Source organism: Onychostoma macrolepis, chromosome 12 (assembly GCF_012432095.1).
Source record: "Onychostoma macrolepis isolate SWU-2019 chromosome 12, ASM1243209v1, whole genome shotgun sequence".
Classification (NCBI taxonomy): domain Eukaryota; kingdom Metazoa; phylum Chordata; class Actinopteri; order Cypriniformes; family Cyprinidae; genus Onychostoma; species Onychostoma macrolepis.
This window is the reverse complement of record NC_081166.1, coordinates 11730065-11746744: the sequence shown is the minus strand read 5'-3', so window position 1 is coordinate 11746744 and position 16680 is coordinate 11730065. Positions and strand designations below refer to the sequence as shown.

At 34.3% G+C, this 16680-nt stretch overlaps 2 protein-coding genes across 7 annotated transcripts; one reads left to right on the top strand and one right to left on the bottom strand.

Moving 5' to 3' along the window:
• Window positions 1-1028: 1028 nt before the first annotated feature.
• On the bottom strand, window positions 1029-9159 carry cbx1b (chromobox homolog 1b (HP1 beta homolog Drosophila)). Of its 5 annotated transcripts, none has more exons than XM_058793434.1 (6): window positions 9019-9159; window positions 8469-8535; window positions 4589-4763; window positions 4357-4507; window positions 4116-4210; window positions 1029-2244 (listed from the first exon to the last, which is right to left on the bottom strand). In XM_058793434.1, the coding sequence occupies exons 2-6, from the start codon at window positions 8512-8514 to the stop codon at window positions 2100-2102; spliced, it is 612 nt and encodes a 203-aa protein (XP_058649417.1). In that variant the 5' UTR covers window positions 8515-8535; window positions 9019-9159; the 3' UTR covers window positions 1029-2099. The 5 variants fall into 5 exon arrangements, with proteins under 5 accessions (XP_058649417.1, XP_058649419.1, XP_058649418.1 ...); XM_058793436.1 differs by having other exon boundaries at window positions 8469-8554; window positions 8672-9144; XM_058793435.1 differs by having other exon boundaries at window positions 8672-9144.
• Window positions 9160-11845: 2686 nt separating this feature from the next.
• On the top strand, window positions 11846-16680 carry phkg2 (phosphorylase kinase, gamma 2 (testis)). 2 transcript variants are annotated; one of them, XM_058793216.1, is made up of 10 exons: window positions 11846-12105; window positions 13015-13118; window positions 13197-13372; window positions 13459-13513; window positions 14014-14079; window positions 14193-14356; window positions 14438-14528; window positions 14623-14776; window positions 15169-15294; window positions 15951-16680. In XM_058793216.1, the coding sequence occupies exons 2-10, from the start codon at window positions 13024-13026 to the stop codon at window positions 16194-16196; spliced, it is 1173 nt and encodes a 390-aa protein (XP_058649199.1). In that variant the 5' UTR covers window positions 11846-12105; window positions 13015-13023; the 3' UTR covers window positions 16197-16680. The 2 variants fall into 2 exon arrangements, with proteins under 2 accessions (XP_058649199.1, XP_058649198.1); XM_058793215.1 differs by having other exon boundaries at window positions 11848-12056.

Genomic DNA, 16680 nt, shown 5'->3' with positions numbered 1-16680 from the left:
ATTTGTGATTATTATAAACGAATGGCAAAATAAATTGAATTAGAAAATAAAAATGTCAGAGGATTTGGTTATACTGTAAAAACTCTCCTGACAGCTATATAAATATGAATTATGTTGTCTTTATTGCTGGTGAAGCTTAATTTTTGCTTATATCAGCTTCAGTGTGCTGCTCACCTCTCAGTGTTTGGTAAAATGGTACTCATTATGGGGTAACACTTTATTAAGTTCATCTTAATTTGTGATTTGTTTTCAGTTAACATTGCAATTTTTACAACATTAATCTAGGTTAATATAGCCTAAATGAACAATGTTTGAAATATAACCTTTCAAAAGTTTGGGCTCAGTAAGAGTTTTTAATGTTTTTTAAAGTCTCTTATGCTCACTAAGTTTTCATTTATTTATTGAGACGGTAATCGTGGTTTTATTTTTTTTATTATTGTAACATTTTAAAATATAATTGTTTTGTTACATGGTCCTTCATAAGTTTTTTTTATCCTTTAGTAGTGCACTAGGAGTGCTCAAGAAACATTTCTTATTAACAATACTGAAGATGTTTGTGCTGCATAATATTTTATAAGAGGTTATAATGAGTAAAGAAAAATATATATACTTTACTGTGACAATTTAGTTCATCCTTGCAGAATAAAAGTATTAATTTCTTTAAAAAAAAAAAAAAAGAAAGAAAGAAAAACCCCAAACTTTCAAATAGTAGTATAATAAAAATGCAAAATTAAATCATTTTAAAATAAAAACAAAATAAACAAAAAAACATTTTTTTCTTCGTTTTTTTTTACCTGGATGCCATGTGACCTTTAACTGATATCAGAGACTAATGAACATGCTCAGTTTTGAAAATGTTTAAATTCTTAAAATATTAACTTCAAATTTGAGGGGGTAATTTCATGTCAAAGGGGTTCATCTGAAGAAGAAGAAAAAAAAAGATACTCCCAGTATAAGTGATTTACCAAGATTAAAACTATTGACCTTACAGTATAAGCATAAATAAGTATGACAGTTTTTGACACAAATACAACAAAGATTTTTATTTTTGAAAATGGTATTTCATTGGCAAATGCTCTGATAATATGCAATAATAATAATATGGTTAAACAAAACTAGCATACAATCGTTAAAGCTCAGAACATAAAAACGTACTACAGGAGAACAAATGTTACAGTTCTTCTACTTTTCTGTGTGACAGTAATAAGACAATGAGTATCAAAGTAAAAACCAATCTTCAGCTGACTGTACACAGTGATACTGATGTGCAAGGAAATGGCAAACCTATTTACAAACACAAATGTCAAGACCATGTCAAGAAAGACTGTTAATATCCAATGGGGCTGACTCACAAATAGCACCTATGGTGAGACCAGACACGTCATGGGCAAACAAACACTGAAGAGTAACAGCTGCTGGCATGTCTTTATAAAACCAATCGTATCAAAGCCAGTTCCGAACGTCAAATAAGGCCTATATCTTACACCTTTTTTACCATGGGCCTAGATGCAGTCCTGCGTTCAATGACCACCTGCATTGACAGATGTATAAAATTGTCATTTTCTTAATAATCTGTTAAGGCAGTAATATTTTAACATTAGTTATATATACATAAAATTAAGAATCTTGAAGTACATCAGGACGTTTTTTGAGACAGCTACAGCATCAAAGAAAACCCACCCAGTATGATAGACTAAACACTGTAATCTACACAGGGAAGGGGGAAATGTTCAACATTTCTAACATGTAAAGAACACTATTTCACATGTATAAATATCAGACTGTGATTCTCCTTCAAAACATGATCTGAATGTTTCCGTCAATAAAAAGCATGAAGAATACATTAAATGTGCAAAGTCACCTGTCAAGCACACTGAGACAGCAGTGTTCTATTTGCTTCATCTATGGCAACAGTGCCCAAACTAAAATATGCTGAAACCTATGTAGATTACAGTTTATACTGTCGCTTTTTACAAATGTTTCTGACAGTTTTCCTTTGCCATCTTAAAAAAAACAAATGAAGAACAAAACAAGCATATCAATGGCCACGACTGATATTGACTGTCCCTTACATCTTTTTTTTTTGTGTGTGTGTGTGTTTAGTTTTTGTCATCCTTCTTCTCTTCCTCTTCAGTGGGGTATGAATGCCAGGTGAGACGTTCCTCGTAAAAGGAGATGACCACTTGTGGACACTTTACATTCGCCTCCTTGGCTGGTACTAGATCGGCTTCATCAGAGTTTTTCCTGTAATATAAAAATACAAAAGAAGACATTAACAACTAATCGGCTATTTCTCATCCGAGATGGGTTTCTTGAGTAGAGAAAACTGAGGGCAATTGTAACATTTACATTTCCTTCAACTTGCAGACAACTCAAAATACACCAAGCCATTTTTTGGTATATGTGCCAAAAATAACAGCTCCAGTAAGTCTAATATTAATATACTGTAAACATCATAACACTGTAATTCTATATCAGATGTTAAATGACATTACAATTGTCCCCGTTATGGATGTGATTGGAAGGGTACGACTACATTTCACAATGTAGGTCTTGGCAATGAACAGAATATGATTTCATCTGTTTTTAATAAATAATAAATCATTCAAAAGCTTTCCCTCAACGCTGCAAATCATAAGGCTGTATGAATGTGCAGGTCAGAGTTCACCAAACTTGAACTTTAGTATCCAGAGGTAGATGAAGCTTGCATTTCCACTCTCTTGCGCTCACATGCGTATGAATGGAAGTGAATGGAGTCTTATGTGGCCACACTTAAAAGGGATAGTTCACATTAAAAGTGAAAATTCTGTCATGATTTAATCACCCTCATGTCATTCCAAACCTGTAAAAAAATGGCCTGAATGTCTCACTATACCTCCTTTTGTGTTCCACAGAACATGAAGGTGAGTAAATGACAGAATTTTTATTTTTAGATGAAATACCCCTTTAACAGTGAATGGGGGCAATTGTAATGCTTGAAAAATAAACCATTTTACAGCAATATAGCAAAAATACAGCAAGTAGTAATGGCAAGGTCATGGAATGCATAAATTTGTATGCCGCATAAACTATGTATACCTTAAATATGCTGTTTGCTTGTGTATTGTGTATTTATGTTTTTAAAAGAAGTCTCTTATGCACACCAAAGCAGCATTTATTTGATCAAAAATACATATATTTTTTTATAAATATATAAATGTTTTCAATTTTATGTCTTCTATTTTCATTTCTATTCTATTTTAACATTTGAAAATTGTTATCATATAATTTATTCTTTTTATCATGTAATTTATTCCTATGATGGTAAAGCTGAATTTTCAGCAGCAATTACTTCAGTCTTCAGCATCACATGATTTTTCAGAAATCATCTGAATATGCTGATTTGGTGCTCAAGAAACATTTCTTATTATTATCAATATTGAAAATATTGGACGTTTCGAAGACAAGCCTTTATTTCAAAGAGTAATTTTTTGTAACATTATAAATGTTGCTCTTATTATTGCTCTTGTAAGCCTTTATTGTATTTATGATGTATGTATGCAGCTGTGCTGTTGAATTTTGTAATGCTGGCAGGACTTGTTTATTTATTGTTACTGTTTTTACTAGTTTGCTTGCTGTAAGGTGACCTTGGGTGTTTAGAAAGGCGCCATTAAATAAAATGAATTATTATTAAATGTCTTTACTGCCATTCAAGTAATTCCTGCTGAATAAAAGTATTAATTTCTTTCAACAAAAATAAATAAATGTTACTGACCCCAAACATTTAAACAATTGTAAAATAACATTTCTTACACATTTTAAATATTACACCGACCCGAGAAGTGATAAAATGTTGCATAGTAGCTACCAGTTTAACTTTTAAGCAGTTGATAGATATTAGTTTCAATTTGAAGGCATCAAAACTTTAGAAAGCAAAAGACAAAAAAACTCACAGTGATACAAATAATGCTTTTTTTCCCCTTATGCAGAGCATATACTACATAGACGTGGTTTGAAATTTAGTGTGTTACAATTACAATTGCCTCCAGTCTCTCCTAATGCTGCTCAGGAACTGTCTCTCTAATCCAAAACTTTTTTTTTTTTTTTTTTTTACGGGTAACAATTTCCATACAAACCATTTCATGAGGAACATGAGTTCTCCACTTGAGTCTGTAGCACCAATAATCCTCTCAGGATCCAAACCACGTGCAAAACCTCTGAGTTTCTCAGGCTAAATTAAGAGAGATGGCATGTAAGACACTGTTTAGCCCATTCAATCTCTTTTGGTTTTCTAATGTTTTAAAGACACTTCCTGACCAGCTTACAGACATGGAATGATGTAGACATCTCAGATTCTCAGATCTTCGTGGCTCTTACCTCATCCTTGCGCTTTTTGGTCTCCTTTCCATCTCCGTCGGACTCGGCCCGCCTCTTGCCTCCAGATTCAGCCGATTTCTGTGACTTAAGGAATTCTGCTATGAGGTCAGGACAGTCTAGGTTTTCCTCTGGTTCCCAGGTGTTGTCCTCGCTGAGGAAAATAAATAAATAAATAAATAAACACCAGGTTTTTCACACAAAATCAAGTTGAAATCCAACTGCGGCTGCTCACTCAGAAAAGCCTTTCCACTTGAGGAGATACTCCACTCTTCCCTTCACCACACGCCGATCCAGGACTTTCTCCACAACATACTCCTCTTCTTCTTCCTCCACCACTTCTTCCACTTTCTTTTTGTTCTGTTTCTTCCCTGCTGTTGATTGCTTGGTTTCAGATTGAGTAACTGGAGCTGGATACATGAATGGTGGGTGGAAAATACATAAATAAACATACAAGTTGACCTAAATCATTTACCACAGTTTATGTCAAAATACCACAGTTACAGCCGTTGTTTCTACCGCAAAATATGGGTAACTTGATACCAGCAGCTACTGCCATAACAGATAAAAGGGACAGTTCACTCAAAATAAAACTTCAGACATTATTTACACACAAAATGTGATGTTAGGAAGAAAGTTAGAGGCTGTCCACATTCGCTTTCATGTAATATTTTTCCATACAATAAAAATGAAGGCGGCTGTCGTCCTCCATAACAACTCATTTTGCGTTCCACAGAAGAAAATAAGCCGTATAAGTTTGAAACAACATGAGGGTGAATAAATAATGGGCAGTGCTGGGTAGTTACATGTAATTTGGATTACATAATCAGACTCCAAAAACTGATTAAAAAGCTTATAATCAAATTTAAATTACTGTTTTTATGAATTACATGATTACATATTATTCACTCATTACTTTGACATAAAATATTTAAATAGACCCCCCCCCCCCCCCGTTGATTTAAAGTTAATATTATTAATATTTATTAATAATATTAATATCTAATATATTAATATTTCAATCAGTTTTCTGATGTCAGTCAGTCAATGGTCATCACACTGTGATGCAGGTAAATAAATATAAAATATTTCTATTTTTAATGTTACAGTATCTTTTTTATAAATTTTTATAGTATTTCTTTAAATTTACATTTTGATTCTTCAATAAATTAGCTTTTCATCAGCTCACAAACCCCTTGCAGTTACTTCACAAACGTCAGTTTGGTAAACCTTGATGTTCAATTCATATATACATACATGGTCAGAATTGTTGGTACCCTTGGTAAATATGATCAAAGGCTGTGGAAATAAATCTGCATTGTTAATCCTTTTGATCTTTTATTAAAAAAAAATCACTAAAATCTAACCTTTCATTGGAGAATAAGAATTTAAAATGGGGGGAAATATCATTTTGAAATAAATGTTTTTCTCTAATTCACATTGGCCACAATTAATGGCACCCTTTTATTCAATACTTTTTGAAACCTCCATTTGCCAGTTTAACAGCTCTACATTTTCTCCTATTATGCCTGATGAGGTTAGAGAACACCTGACAAGAGATCAGAGACCATTCCTTCATCCAGAATCACTCCAGACCCTTTAGATTCCCAGCTGCTCCATGTTGGTGCTTCTTCTCTTCAGTTCACTCCACTCATTTTCTATAGGGTTCAGGTCAGAGGACTGGAATGGTCATAGCAGAAGCTTGGTTTTGTGTTGTTTTTAAGGTTTGTTTTTGGATTATTGTACGGTTGGAAGATCCAAACATGGCCCATTATAAGATTTCTAACAGAGTCAGTCACTTTTTGATTTTTTTTATCTGTTGGTATTTGATAGAATCCATGATGCCATGTGTCTAAACAAGATGTCGAGGACCTCCAGCAGAAATATAGGCCCACAACATCAAAAATACAGCAGTTTATTTCATTGTACACATGGGGTACTTTTTTATCCCTGTGTTCACCAAACCCATCTTGAGTGTTTGCTGCTAAAAAGCTCATTTTTTAGTTTCATCTGTCCATAGAAGCCAGTCCCATTTGAAGTTCCAGTCGTGTCTGATAACTGAATATGCTGGAGTTTGTTTTTTGGTGAAAGCATTTTCTTTTATTGATTTCTTTTCTTGTAAGCCCTCCCAAACAACATGTGGTGATGTAGGTGCTGTTTAATAATTTTTTTTTTAAGGTTTTCTGACCCCGAAACTCAACCTTTTTTTGCAATTCTCCAGGGGCCTGTACCATGATGGTGGCTGAACAAACTCAGGGTTACAGGATTCATTTGAGTTGACAAAACCAAACCAGTCCAATCCAGCTTTGTTGGTACCATGAAGCTGATCATCAACTTGAGTTCCTGAGTTAATCGAGCGCGTGCACATGAATGTGTGACATCAGTAATGAGCAGCCAATCACATGCCTTGAAACTGTGATTCACTTCTCGTGAGAGAGTCAATGTGATTCACTAGCAAAGATTAAAAGATTGAACAATATGAAGAATTAAAAAATTTACACAGCAAGATGAAACGATCTATCCATGAAAGAGGAAAACTTAAAGAGAACATCTTACCATAAGTGCAATTAAAATTTGTAAAGTTAGTTTATAGAGTTTATAATATTTATAGGTATAAAAACACTTAAAAATCTAAACTCATATGTAGTCATGTTTACAGCTATTGATTCTAAAACTTATTTATATTGCATATTATCTATATGTTTATATTAATTTAAAATAAAAGCTTAATAATTACTATTAAACTAAGCTGGCGTGTGTAATGGATTAAAATCTCTAAAAATCAGATAATTTTATCTTTAAAAATGTTTTACTATGTAGCGTCCTTTAATTTGGAGTAAGAGAAACTGGAGGAGTGGCTTTATTGCGTCAGAGACGTGTCACTTCGCTTGAAGCTGATTGGTCAAATTTCAGTTTGAGATCTCTAAACCAGACCATAACCTGCCCCGGAGCAGGTTAGCTGTGGAGCGTGTTACTATGGCGATGAACGCTGCTAAAAGCCAAACCACTTTCATGGTACCTAAAACTCCAGAGTCGGTGCAACCTAAACTGAAACTTACCTGGCTAGCCAGCTAAACTGGCTTCATGGTACAGGCCCCTGCTGTGATCCTTGGAGAGTCTTTAGCCACTCAAACTAACCTTCTCACCGTGCATTAGGATGATATAGACATGTCCTCTTCCAGGCAGATCCGTAACATTTTATGTTGATTGAACTTCTTAATTATTGCCCTGATGATGGAAATGGGAATTTTCACTGCTCTAGCTCTTTTCTTAAAGCCACTTCACTAATTTGTGAAGCTCAGTTATCTTTTGCTGCACATCAGAAATATATTCTTTGGTTTTTCTCATTGTGATGGATGATTAATTTGGAATTCGGGCTTTGTTTTCCCTCTTATTTATATTTCTGTGAAACAGGAAGCCATGGCTGGATAATTTCATGTTCATAATCACCCTGGTGTGCTCAAAATTGTGAATATGAATGGGAATATACTAAATAGAGATATTTTACTCATAAGAATTTCTAGGGGTACCAGTAATTGTGTCCAACATGTATTTGAGAAAAAAAAAAAAAAAAAAACTTTATTTCATAATGATATTTCCCCCCATTTTAAATTCTTATTCTCCAATGAAAGCTTAGGTTTTTGTGATTTTTTTTTTTTTTTTAAATAAAAGATCAAAAGGATTAACAATGCACATTTATTTTCACAGCCTTCTTTGATCATATTTACCAAGGGTACCAACAATTCTGACCACGTGTGTATATGATTTTTTTTTTTTTTTCTTCAACATGGTACAAAACAGTCCTATTCAAATATATGTGACAAACGAGATAGGTCAAAAGTAATCTAAAAATAACCAAAAAGTAATAAGACTACATTATATTCAGGTAATCTGTAGTCAGTAACGAACAATTTCAAGTAATCTACGCAGCACTGATAACATGTGTACTATCCCTTTAAACAAAAAGATTACGAACGTTTCTTATAAGTTCGGATGAGATGAGATGTCATATCAATTTACTATGGTTTTATAGCAAATAATAACTGTAACTATGGTATTTTGACGAATTTTGTTTGTTTCCATTGCAAACTAATACAAAAAAAAAAAATCCAAACCTTCAGTCACAGCAGCATCGGCTGAAGGCTCTGACGTTTGGCTCATATTTCCAAGGGCTCTTAACAGCTGGAAATATATTTAGATCCTTATAAATACAGATATAAAAAAAAACAATAAATAAATATTTTCTATGATATATATCGATCACAAATTTCGTAAGCACACTACACTCATCATTTCATCTGAACGTGTGTTGGTTTACCTAAGGGATGCAGCTGTACTACACATCTGCATGCATAATATGACAAACACTAGGACTGTTGTGCATTTGCGAAGGCAGGCCAGCTCGCGCGACAAACCCCATTCTGAATAAATGCATTGCATGCCTCACGTGCTGTGCTCGATGAGATGGATAAAGCAGGACGCCGCTGTTTTACTGTATTTTGTTCCTCCATGTTTTAGAGAGCGCAAGCACGCTATTCGATGTCTGCTGTGGTCAAAACATCTTGCATCCTTGCCGCAGCACGTTTGATCGCTGCGATTTTACCACAACAAACACTACGTGCACGAGCCCGTAAATCGGCGGCACGCCGAGACAAACGCACTTACTTGTATCTCGCTGAGATAAAGATGAAATAAAGCTGATCTGCATGTATTTAAATCCGAAATGAATGGGTTGCTGTGATTAATTACAGACGTCTACTGTGCTGTGATGCTGCTGAATGTGGCTGTTATTCACGCCCACTTCCGTATTAGAAAGGAGACAAAACGCTGACTTCCGGTGTAATTATCTCTATGGTTTCTTTCATCATAAAAGTAGATTTGCTTTATTAGATATTCTGGAGGATGGAATTATGATTGGTGTTACGCAATACTGGTCTTACAGACTAATATCTATTACTTTCTCCACTGAAATCCTCCTCTCCTCTTAGTCCTTTCTCTCCCATGTTGCTTCAACAAAGCATGAGCCATCTTTACACAGCAGAGATGCGGCATCTGTGCTGCTTTTGCAGATGCTCTAGCTTCCTTTCATGAATTTCAGAAGGAAATGTGTGAAAATGTGGGCTTCACACTTAAAACAGCCATACACTGCCATGCAACTCTTGACACATGCTTCCATGTGAATTATGCAGCATTGAAGCTTAATTGTTGCCAGTATCAAGTTTCAATGTCTAGAAACAAAGACCCAATCTGTCCATCCCATCAGAAGATGGGCTTTGTACTTTGATTGGCACTGTTTATATCTTGCTGCTGTTTATATCAATTATTATTTAATTTAATTAATTAATATTTCATTTATTGATTATTTTAATTCGTGTATTTCCTTCAGCTGTTACTGATTTTGCATTAATTATCTATCAATAGTTCTATTTAGTTAAGAGCATCTGCATTTTCAATTGACCAATGTGTTTAGAAAGCAGCTGACATCGTATTTACGACTTACCAACTCATAAATACAATCTTCCTAGGTGGACTTGAATGCACTATAAGTTGTATTCAGCTGGTCATGGGATCTCAGCATGACGGGCCCCATGAAGTGACCAACTTTATGTAAAATAAAACAGCTTTTATTAGGCTGATTTGACTGGAGTCTGACCATATTTTTCAAAATTAATTCATGTTTTATATGTAATTTTTTTTTTTTTCTACTCTATATCTTTTGCCACATCATGTTAAATTTCCTTTGGTAAACCAGACAAGAGGTCCTCTCTGCAGCCTGTAGCACGATGACGTACTGGACTATATCCAGTGGATGTTTTACGCGCATGCGCTGTATAGGTCTCGAATAAAGTCATATTATTATTTACATTTAATCATTTTGCAGACGCTTTTATCCAAAGCGACTGACTTAGTCTAAGTGAAGTCTAACGCAGTACATATAGCAAGGGTTTTTGACCTACATTACATTACAAGGTAAAAACTTTAATGTCTAAATTCATCCACAATGTTTTTGTCTTTACTGGCGACTTCAAAATTTTATTTATTTATTTTCATTTCATATGTTATCGCCAGGATGCCCACATCGGTGCTGTATCCATTATTATAAGGATACAATAAGCACTGTAACATGATATGAAGAGTTTATTTGCAAAAACAGATAAATCATGTTTTTTATTATGTTATTATGTTTTTATTGTGTTTTGTTGTGTTAATTAGCTGTTTTATTTTTAGTTATTTTTTAACCTAGTCAAAATAACCCAACTGCAGTTTGATTGAGATTAATTGGAATGCACAATGAAGAAACATGATTTCTGAGAATTGTTAAAAACGGAGTTATCTGTTTTTGCAAATGAACTCTTCGTATGCAGACGTTGCACTGTAAATAGCTAATTATAAAGATATACAGATATACTAAATGTCTTTTTTGATTGTATCAGTCATGTTTATTTAAATTTAATTGGGGATATTAAATTAATGCCGATCCATTTTGTTTATTTAGATTTTATATTATTCTAATATAGCTAGCTATTAATTACAAACATTTTCAATAGGCTAATAATAATAATAATAATAATAAACCCATTAAATTTATATTAAGACTTTACCTCGCTAATTATAACGCCTCAGTCAGGTAAAATAAGTGTTTTATTAGTTGCTTTTCACACATCGTCTGATACAAAACACTCAAAAAAAGTCTCCATAGAGAGAGAGAGAGAGAGAGAGAGAGAGAGCTCTCTCGTAACGGAATGGATGGTAGGCTATGTCTTTAGCCATTAGGTCTATCTATCTCCAGGGATTTAACTTGAATATGAATAACACACACAAATATAGAAATGGTCATCTTTGTGTTAATATACCTTGTCCCCGATCGTGTGTGTATTTATTTGTTGGACATAGGATTGACTGTAAAAACCCGGTATAACGGGTCTATTGGCTAACGGAACCCCGACTGACAGAATTGTTTTTCTTCTTTTTATTTTTATGCTGTATAAAAAAGATGTCCGCATATTTTAGTAGGCCTATAACTTTTATACTCTGTCACGTAGGCCTATATAGCAGAGAGCGAGAAAAAAAAATTATATTTGATTCATGAACGAATTATTTACAGAACTATAAGACTATTATGGAAAAATAAAGACAATAGAACCCATTTTTTTTCCATGAAGAACAAACAAAATTGGAATTAGTGTATTTCCAAAACGAATAAAAAATAAAAAATAAACTCGTTCATTCAAAACTACGCCATCCTTGCTTAAATAAAGTTTGAATAGCCTGAACTACTGGTTTAAAATCACAGTATACTATAAGTGTAAGCCTATGAAACACACCTATATATCCCGGAATTACAGTTTAATTTACATTTAATACTAGCTTTAATGACAGCCCCACTTTGCGCATGCGCATGAAAATCCAATACTGCGCATGCGCAAACATCCAGGCTGCAGCGAGGGTTGCGCTAGTACCCGCTCCATCCTGTAGGTGGCAGTGATGAACAATGACAGTACAGCATCTGTTCTTTTCAAGACAGAGAAGTGCGAGATGAGTCGAGTAGGGTGTTGTTGACATTTCCCAGGAGCCGTACAAAAGTTTTCCGCAGTGCTATGGCAGTATTGACAGTGGCTTCAAATACATGTTTTCAGTCGGACAGTTGAAAACACGGAGCCGCCAGATGACTGTGCACTTCGGTTGATTTTGTGGAAGTGGTTGTGAGTACACTTTCGGCTTTTCGGGGTTGGGACAGGAACAGCATACGAGGTCATTGATCGCAACAGCTCATTTCTCAGAACAGACTGTCACTGTTTGTTTTCAGTTATTGCTATTCTGTGCTGTTATTTCATGTAAGCAAGTGTCTATTACGCTTATCAGTCTGCAAGCATGTGGTTTAACCTTTCGATGCATGAATTATTAAATAATTAAATCATTATAAATAACAGTTTCTTTTTGCTTCAGAACAAAATATTACTATATATACTATTACTTCTTTTAAAAAAAAAAGTATTTTCAGAGGGGTACACATTTGTCCGCTGTAGTCCCCTATGTTTTTAGGGTTGTGATGTAAATAAATGTCAACTGGGAAAGCATGTCCGTTATATCAATTAACTTATGGTATGTGTTCGTTATAGCAACTAATTTAAAACATTTATTACGAACATGTAAAATAACGTGCTATTAAGATATTACTACAAATATTAATATTAGCAATTAATATGTATTATTATATTAATAGTAATAGCAATACAAATATTGCTGAATAAATATTTTAGATCTAATAATTAATAATAAATATTTAGTAGATCTTAATGGAAACTCCCAAAGGATTTTTTTTTTTTTTTTTTTTTTTTTTTTTAAGATAAACTAAAGAAAATTAAAAAAATGTGCTTCACTGCTTTCAGATCACGTTGAATTTTTGTTGCCATTAAAATGGGCAATGAGAGAGAATTATTCAGCTTCAGGTAAACAACTGTGGTGGTTTAGATGTAATATCACCTTGAAATGGCCTTTAAAGATCTGTAGAGTGTAGTGGGACGTTGTGCATTAGAGGAATATGATAGCACAAGCACGACTGATTGATTGGGCAATCAAGATGTGAAAGACACAAGAAGTAAACATGCATACCTTCTCTTCACTGATTCAAATCAAAGTAAATAAATGAATCTGGTTTAGGTTATCAGTATGACTCGCGATATCATTCTTGGAGATGAACTGCCTGACTGGGTCGGGGCGAAAGAGTTTTATCAAAAGTATGATCCCAAAGAGGTGATTGGCAGGTGAGTATTTGTTCGATTCAACAAGTGTTTTGATGTCATTTATTGAGATGTCTTGTAACTGAACTGTTCCCTGTGCAGAGGTGTGAGCAGTGTGGTGCGCAGATGTGTACACAAACACACTGGGCAGGAGTTTGCCGTGAAGATCATTGAGATCACTGCAGAGAAAATGACAGAACAGCAGTTAGAGGAGGTGAAGAGCTCCACACTGAAGGAGATCCATGTGCTCAATGTGGTGAAGGGCCACCCGTCCATCAGTGAGTCTGAAATATACTGCTAATGTTTAAACATCTGTTCAAAACTTTCTGAATAGTGGCTGACCTTATCTGTGCTCCTTTTTCAGTCACACTTATTGATTCTTATGAATCAACAACCTTCATATTTTTGGTATTTGACCTGTAAGTATCTATATTATATTATGTTATATTATTATGAAAAGTTTGGGGTCAGTAAGATTTTTTTTTTTATTAAAGAAATAAAAGGAAATTAATATTTTTATTCATTAAGGATGCATTCAATTGATCAAAAGTGACAGTAAAAACAATTACAATGTTACAAAAGATTTGTATTTTAAATAAATGTTTTATGAGCTTCTGAAGAAGAATCCTGAAGAAAAATTACAACAGAATGATTTCTGAAGGATCATGTGATACTGAAGACTGGAGTAATGGCTGCTGAAAATTAAGCTTTGCCATCATAAAAATAAATAACATTTTTAAATATATTAAACTAGAAAATTGTTATTCTAAATTGCAATAATATTTAACTATATTTAAATGTTTTTACTGTATTTTTGATCAAATAAATGCAGCCTTGGTAAGCATAATCTTAGCAAGCCCAAACTTTTAAACAGTAGTGTATATGCTGTAATTTCACACACACACATCTTTTCATACAGCATGAGGAGAGGAGAGCTATTCGATTACTTGACTGAAAAAGTCACTCTCAGTGAAAAGGAAACCAGGTGAGGTTTCAATTTATTCTCAGATCTTGCTTCAAGTTTGTATGGTAGCAAATTCTCCTCCACATATCATAATTATCCACAAATATTTCTTGCAAAACTCTTCTTGCTTTTAGGAGTATGATGCGTGCTCTTCTGGAGGCTGTCCAGTATCTACATTCTCTAAATATTGTACATCGTGACCTCAAACCTGAAAATATTCTGCTGGACAACCAGGGACACATCAAACTTTCTGACTTTGGCTTCTCAGTCCAGCTGGGGCCTGATGAAAAACTAAGAGGTGAGAAAATCAACCCTGTCCTTCCACAGCGGCAAATCAAAACCAGTTTTTACACTTGTCTTTGTCATTTTCCTTTGTTAGAGTTGTGTGGAACACCAGGATATCTGGCACCAGAGATTCTGAAGTGCTCCATGGATGAGACACATGAGGGATATGGGAAAGAGGTTGACCTGTGAGTAAATAGGTTGAGTTTAATAAACTTTTCTTTGGGTTTCAAAAGCTTTGTACTGCAGTTGGTTCATCATTTTCTCCATGTTTTTCCACAGGTGGGCTTGTGGTGTGATCATGTTCACGCTTCTTGCTGGTTCTCCACCATTCTGGCATCGCAAACAGCTGCTGATGCTGAGACTGATCATGGAAGGCCGGTACCAGTTTAGCTCTCCAGAGTGGGATGACCGGTCAGACACCGTCAAAGACTTGGTGAGATTCTCTTAGCATTCTCTTAGCCTGTAGTATATGGGCGAACTGCTAGCATTGAGAAATGTAACCATATGTGCATTCTCTTAAACACAGAGGCGGACAAAGTACACAACTCCACTGTTTTATTATTATTGTATGTAATACTTGCAATACCTTATGCCTCTGAAGCAACTTACAATATATTGCACCTGAATACACTGACAAGCCTGTAGTATCTTTGGAGTAAAGAGCTTTTAGAATGTTAAAAACTGAAATGTAGAATGTTAGAAATTAAACGAGTTGACAAAAAAAAAACTATTTTATTTAACAACCCTACCCACCTAAGTGTACTTAAGTACAATACTCAAGCAAATGTACTTCATTACTGTCCACCTCTGCTTAAATACACTTAGATCTCCAGGCTTTTAGTGGTGGAACCTACACTTCGTCTAACAGCTGAGCAAGCTTTAGCTCATCCTTTCTTCCGTCAGTACCAAAAGGAGGATGTGCAGCTCTTTAGCCCCAGGAAGACATTTAAGGTCTGTGTTTGTTTTTGTTTTGTTTTTCATTAATATAAACTACCATTCAAATTTTGGTGTTGGAAAGATTTTTTGCTGTTTTTGAAAGAAGTCTCTTATTCTCACCAAGACTGCATTTATTTAGGAAATTACAGTAGCAGAGTAGTATTGTGAAATGTGATGTCATCAAATAACTGTTTAATGCTTTAAAATGTAATTAAAATTTTCAGCAGCCATCTTGGTGCTCAAGAAACACTTTTTTTTTTAAATTATTATCAATGTTGAAAAACATATTTTTGTAAAAAAAAAAAAAATCACTTTTCTCAGGATTCTTTGATGAGAGAAAATTCATCAGAACAGCATTTATTTGAAATAGAAATCTTTTCTAACATTATAAATGTTTTATTGTCACTTTTGAACAATTGAATGCATCCTTGCTGAATAAAAGTATTAATTTCTTTTTTAAAAATCATACCGACCCCAAACTTTTCGAAAGTAGCGTATGATTAATGACTGACCATCATTCTAAAGTGTTACCAAATTGTTTCCACTTGTCTTTACAGGATTTTCTAAATTACTAATAATGATCTAAATATAAAAAATAGCTTTTTTTTTTAATGTTTTTGTTTTTTTGCACACTACAGAAACTAATTCAAAATTGTTGTTTGCATTTTCAGGCCCTGATCTTGACCGTGTTAGCTTGTATACGAATGCAGTGCCGCTACTACCGAGCCAGACCATTAACAAAGGAGCTCCTAGCAAGAGACCCTTATTCCATCCGCGGTGTGCGCAAGCTGATCGACGGCTGTGCTTTCCGCATATATGGACACTGGGTCAAGAAAGGGGAGCAACAGAACCGAGCTGCTCTATTCCAGAACACGGCTAAAATCATTCTATTGGGCCTTGAAGACCTTGAAAACTAAAGGTCATATTTTTGTTTCTAAACGTTTTTAAAATTTATAGTTTTGTCACATACTTATTGGTGTTATCGTCTGATATTTCTTATTATATAGACCAAAAAAACTAAAAAACAACCTTGTATTCACAATTATCTAACAGAGCTTGTCTCCTATTCAAGCTCTCTAGCCTTTGACAGTTTTTGACACAAAGCAGATTGTATTTGAATTTATTATCATTCTTATGCTTCGAAAAAACAATTCCAGGTTGTTGAAGACTAAACCATAGATGCACAGGGAATATTTAACAATGTGGAGTGGACTTTAAGACTTTCGATACAAAGGATAACATACTTGAAACATAGCATTACAGTTACGTGTACCACTTGTTTCTTATCACAGTCGATCAGACATTATCCATTTATCATCAAGGTACTGTACTAATTCTAAACAGGTATACATATATGAATAATATTTTTTTAAATGAGTGGTTTCCAAAACTAAAGAAGTG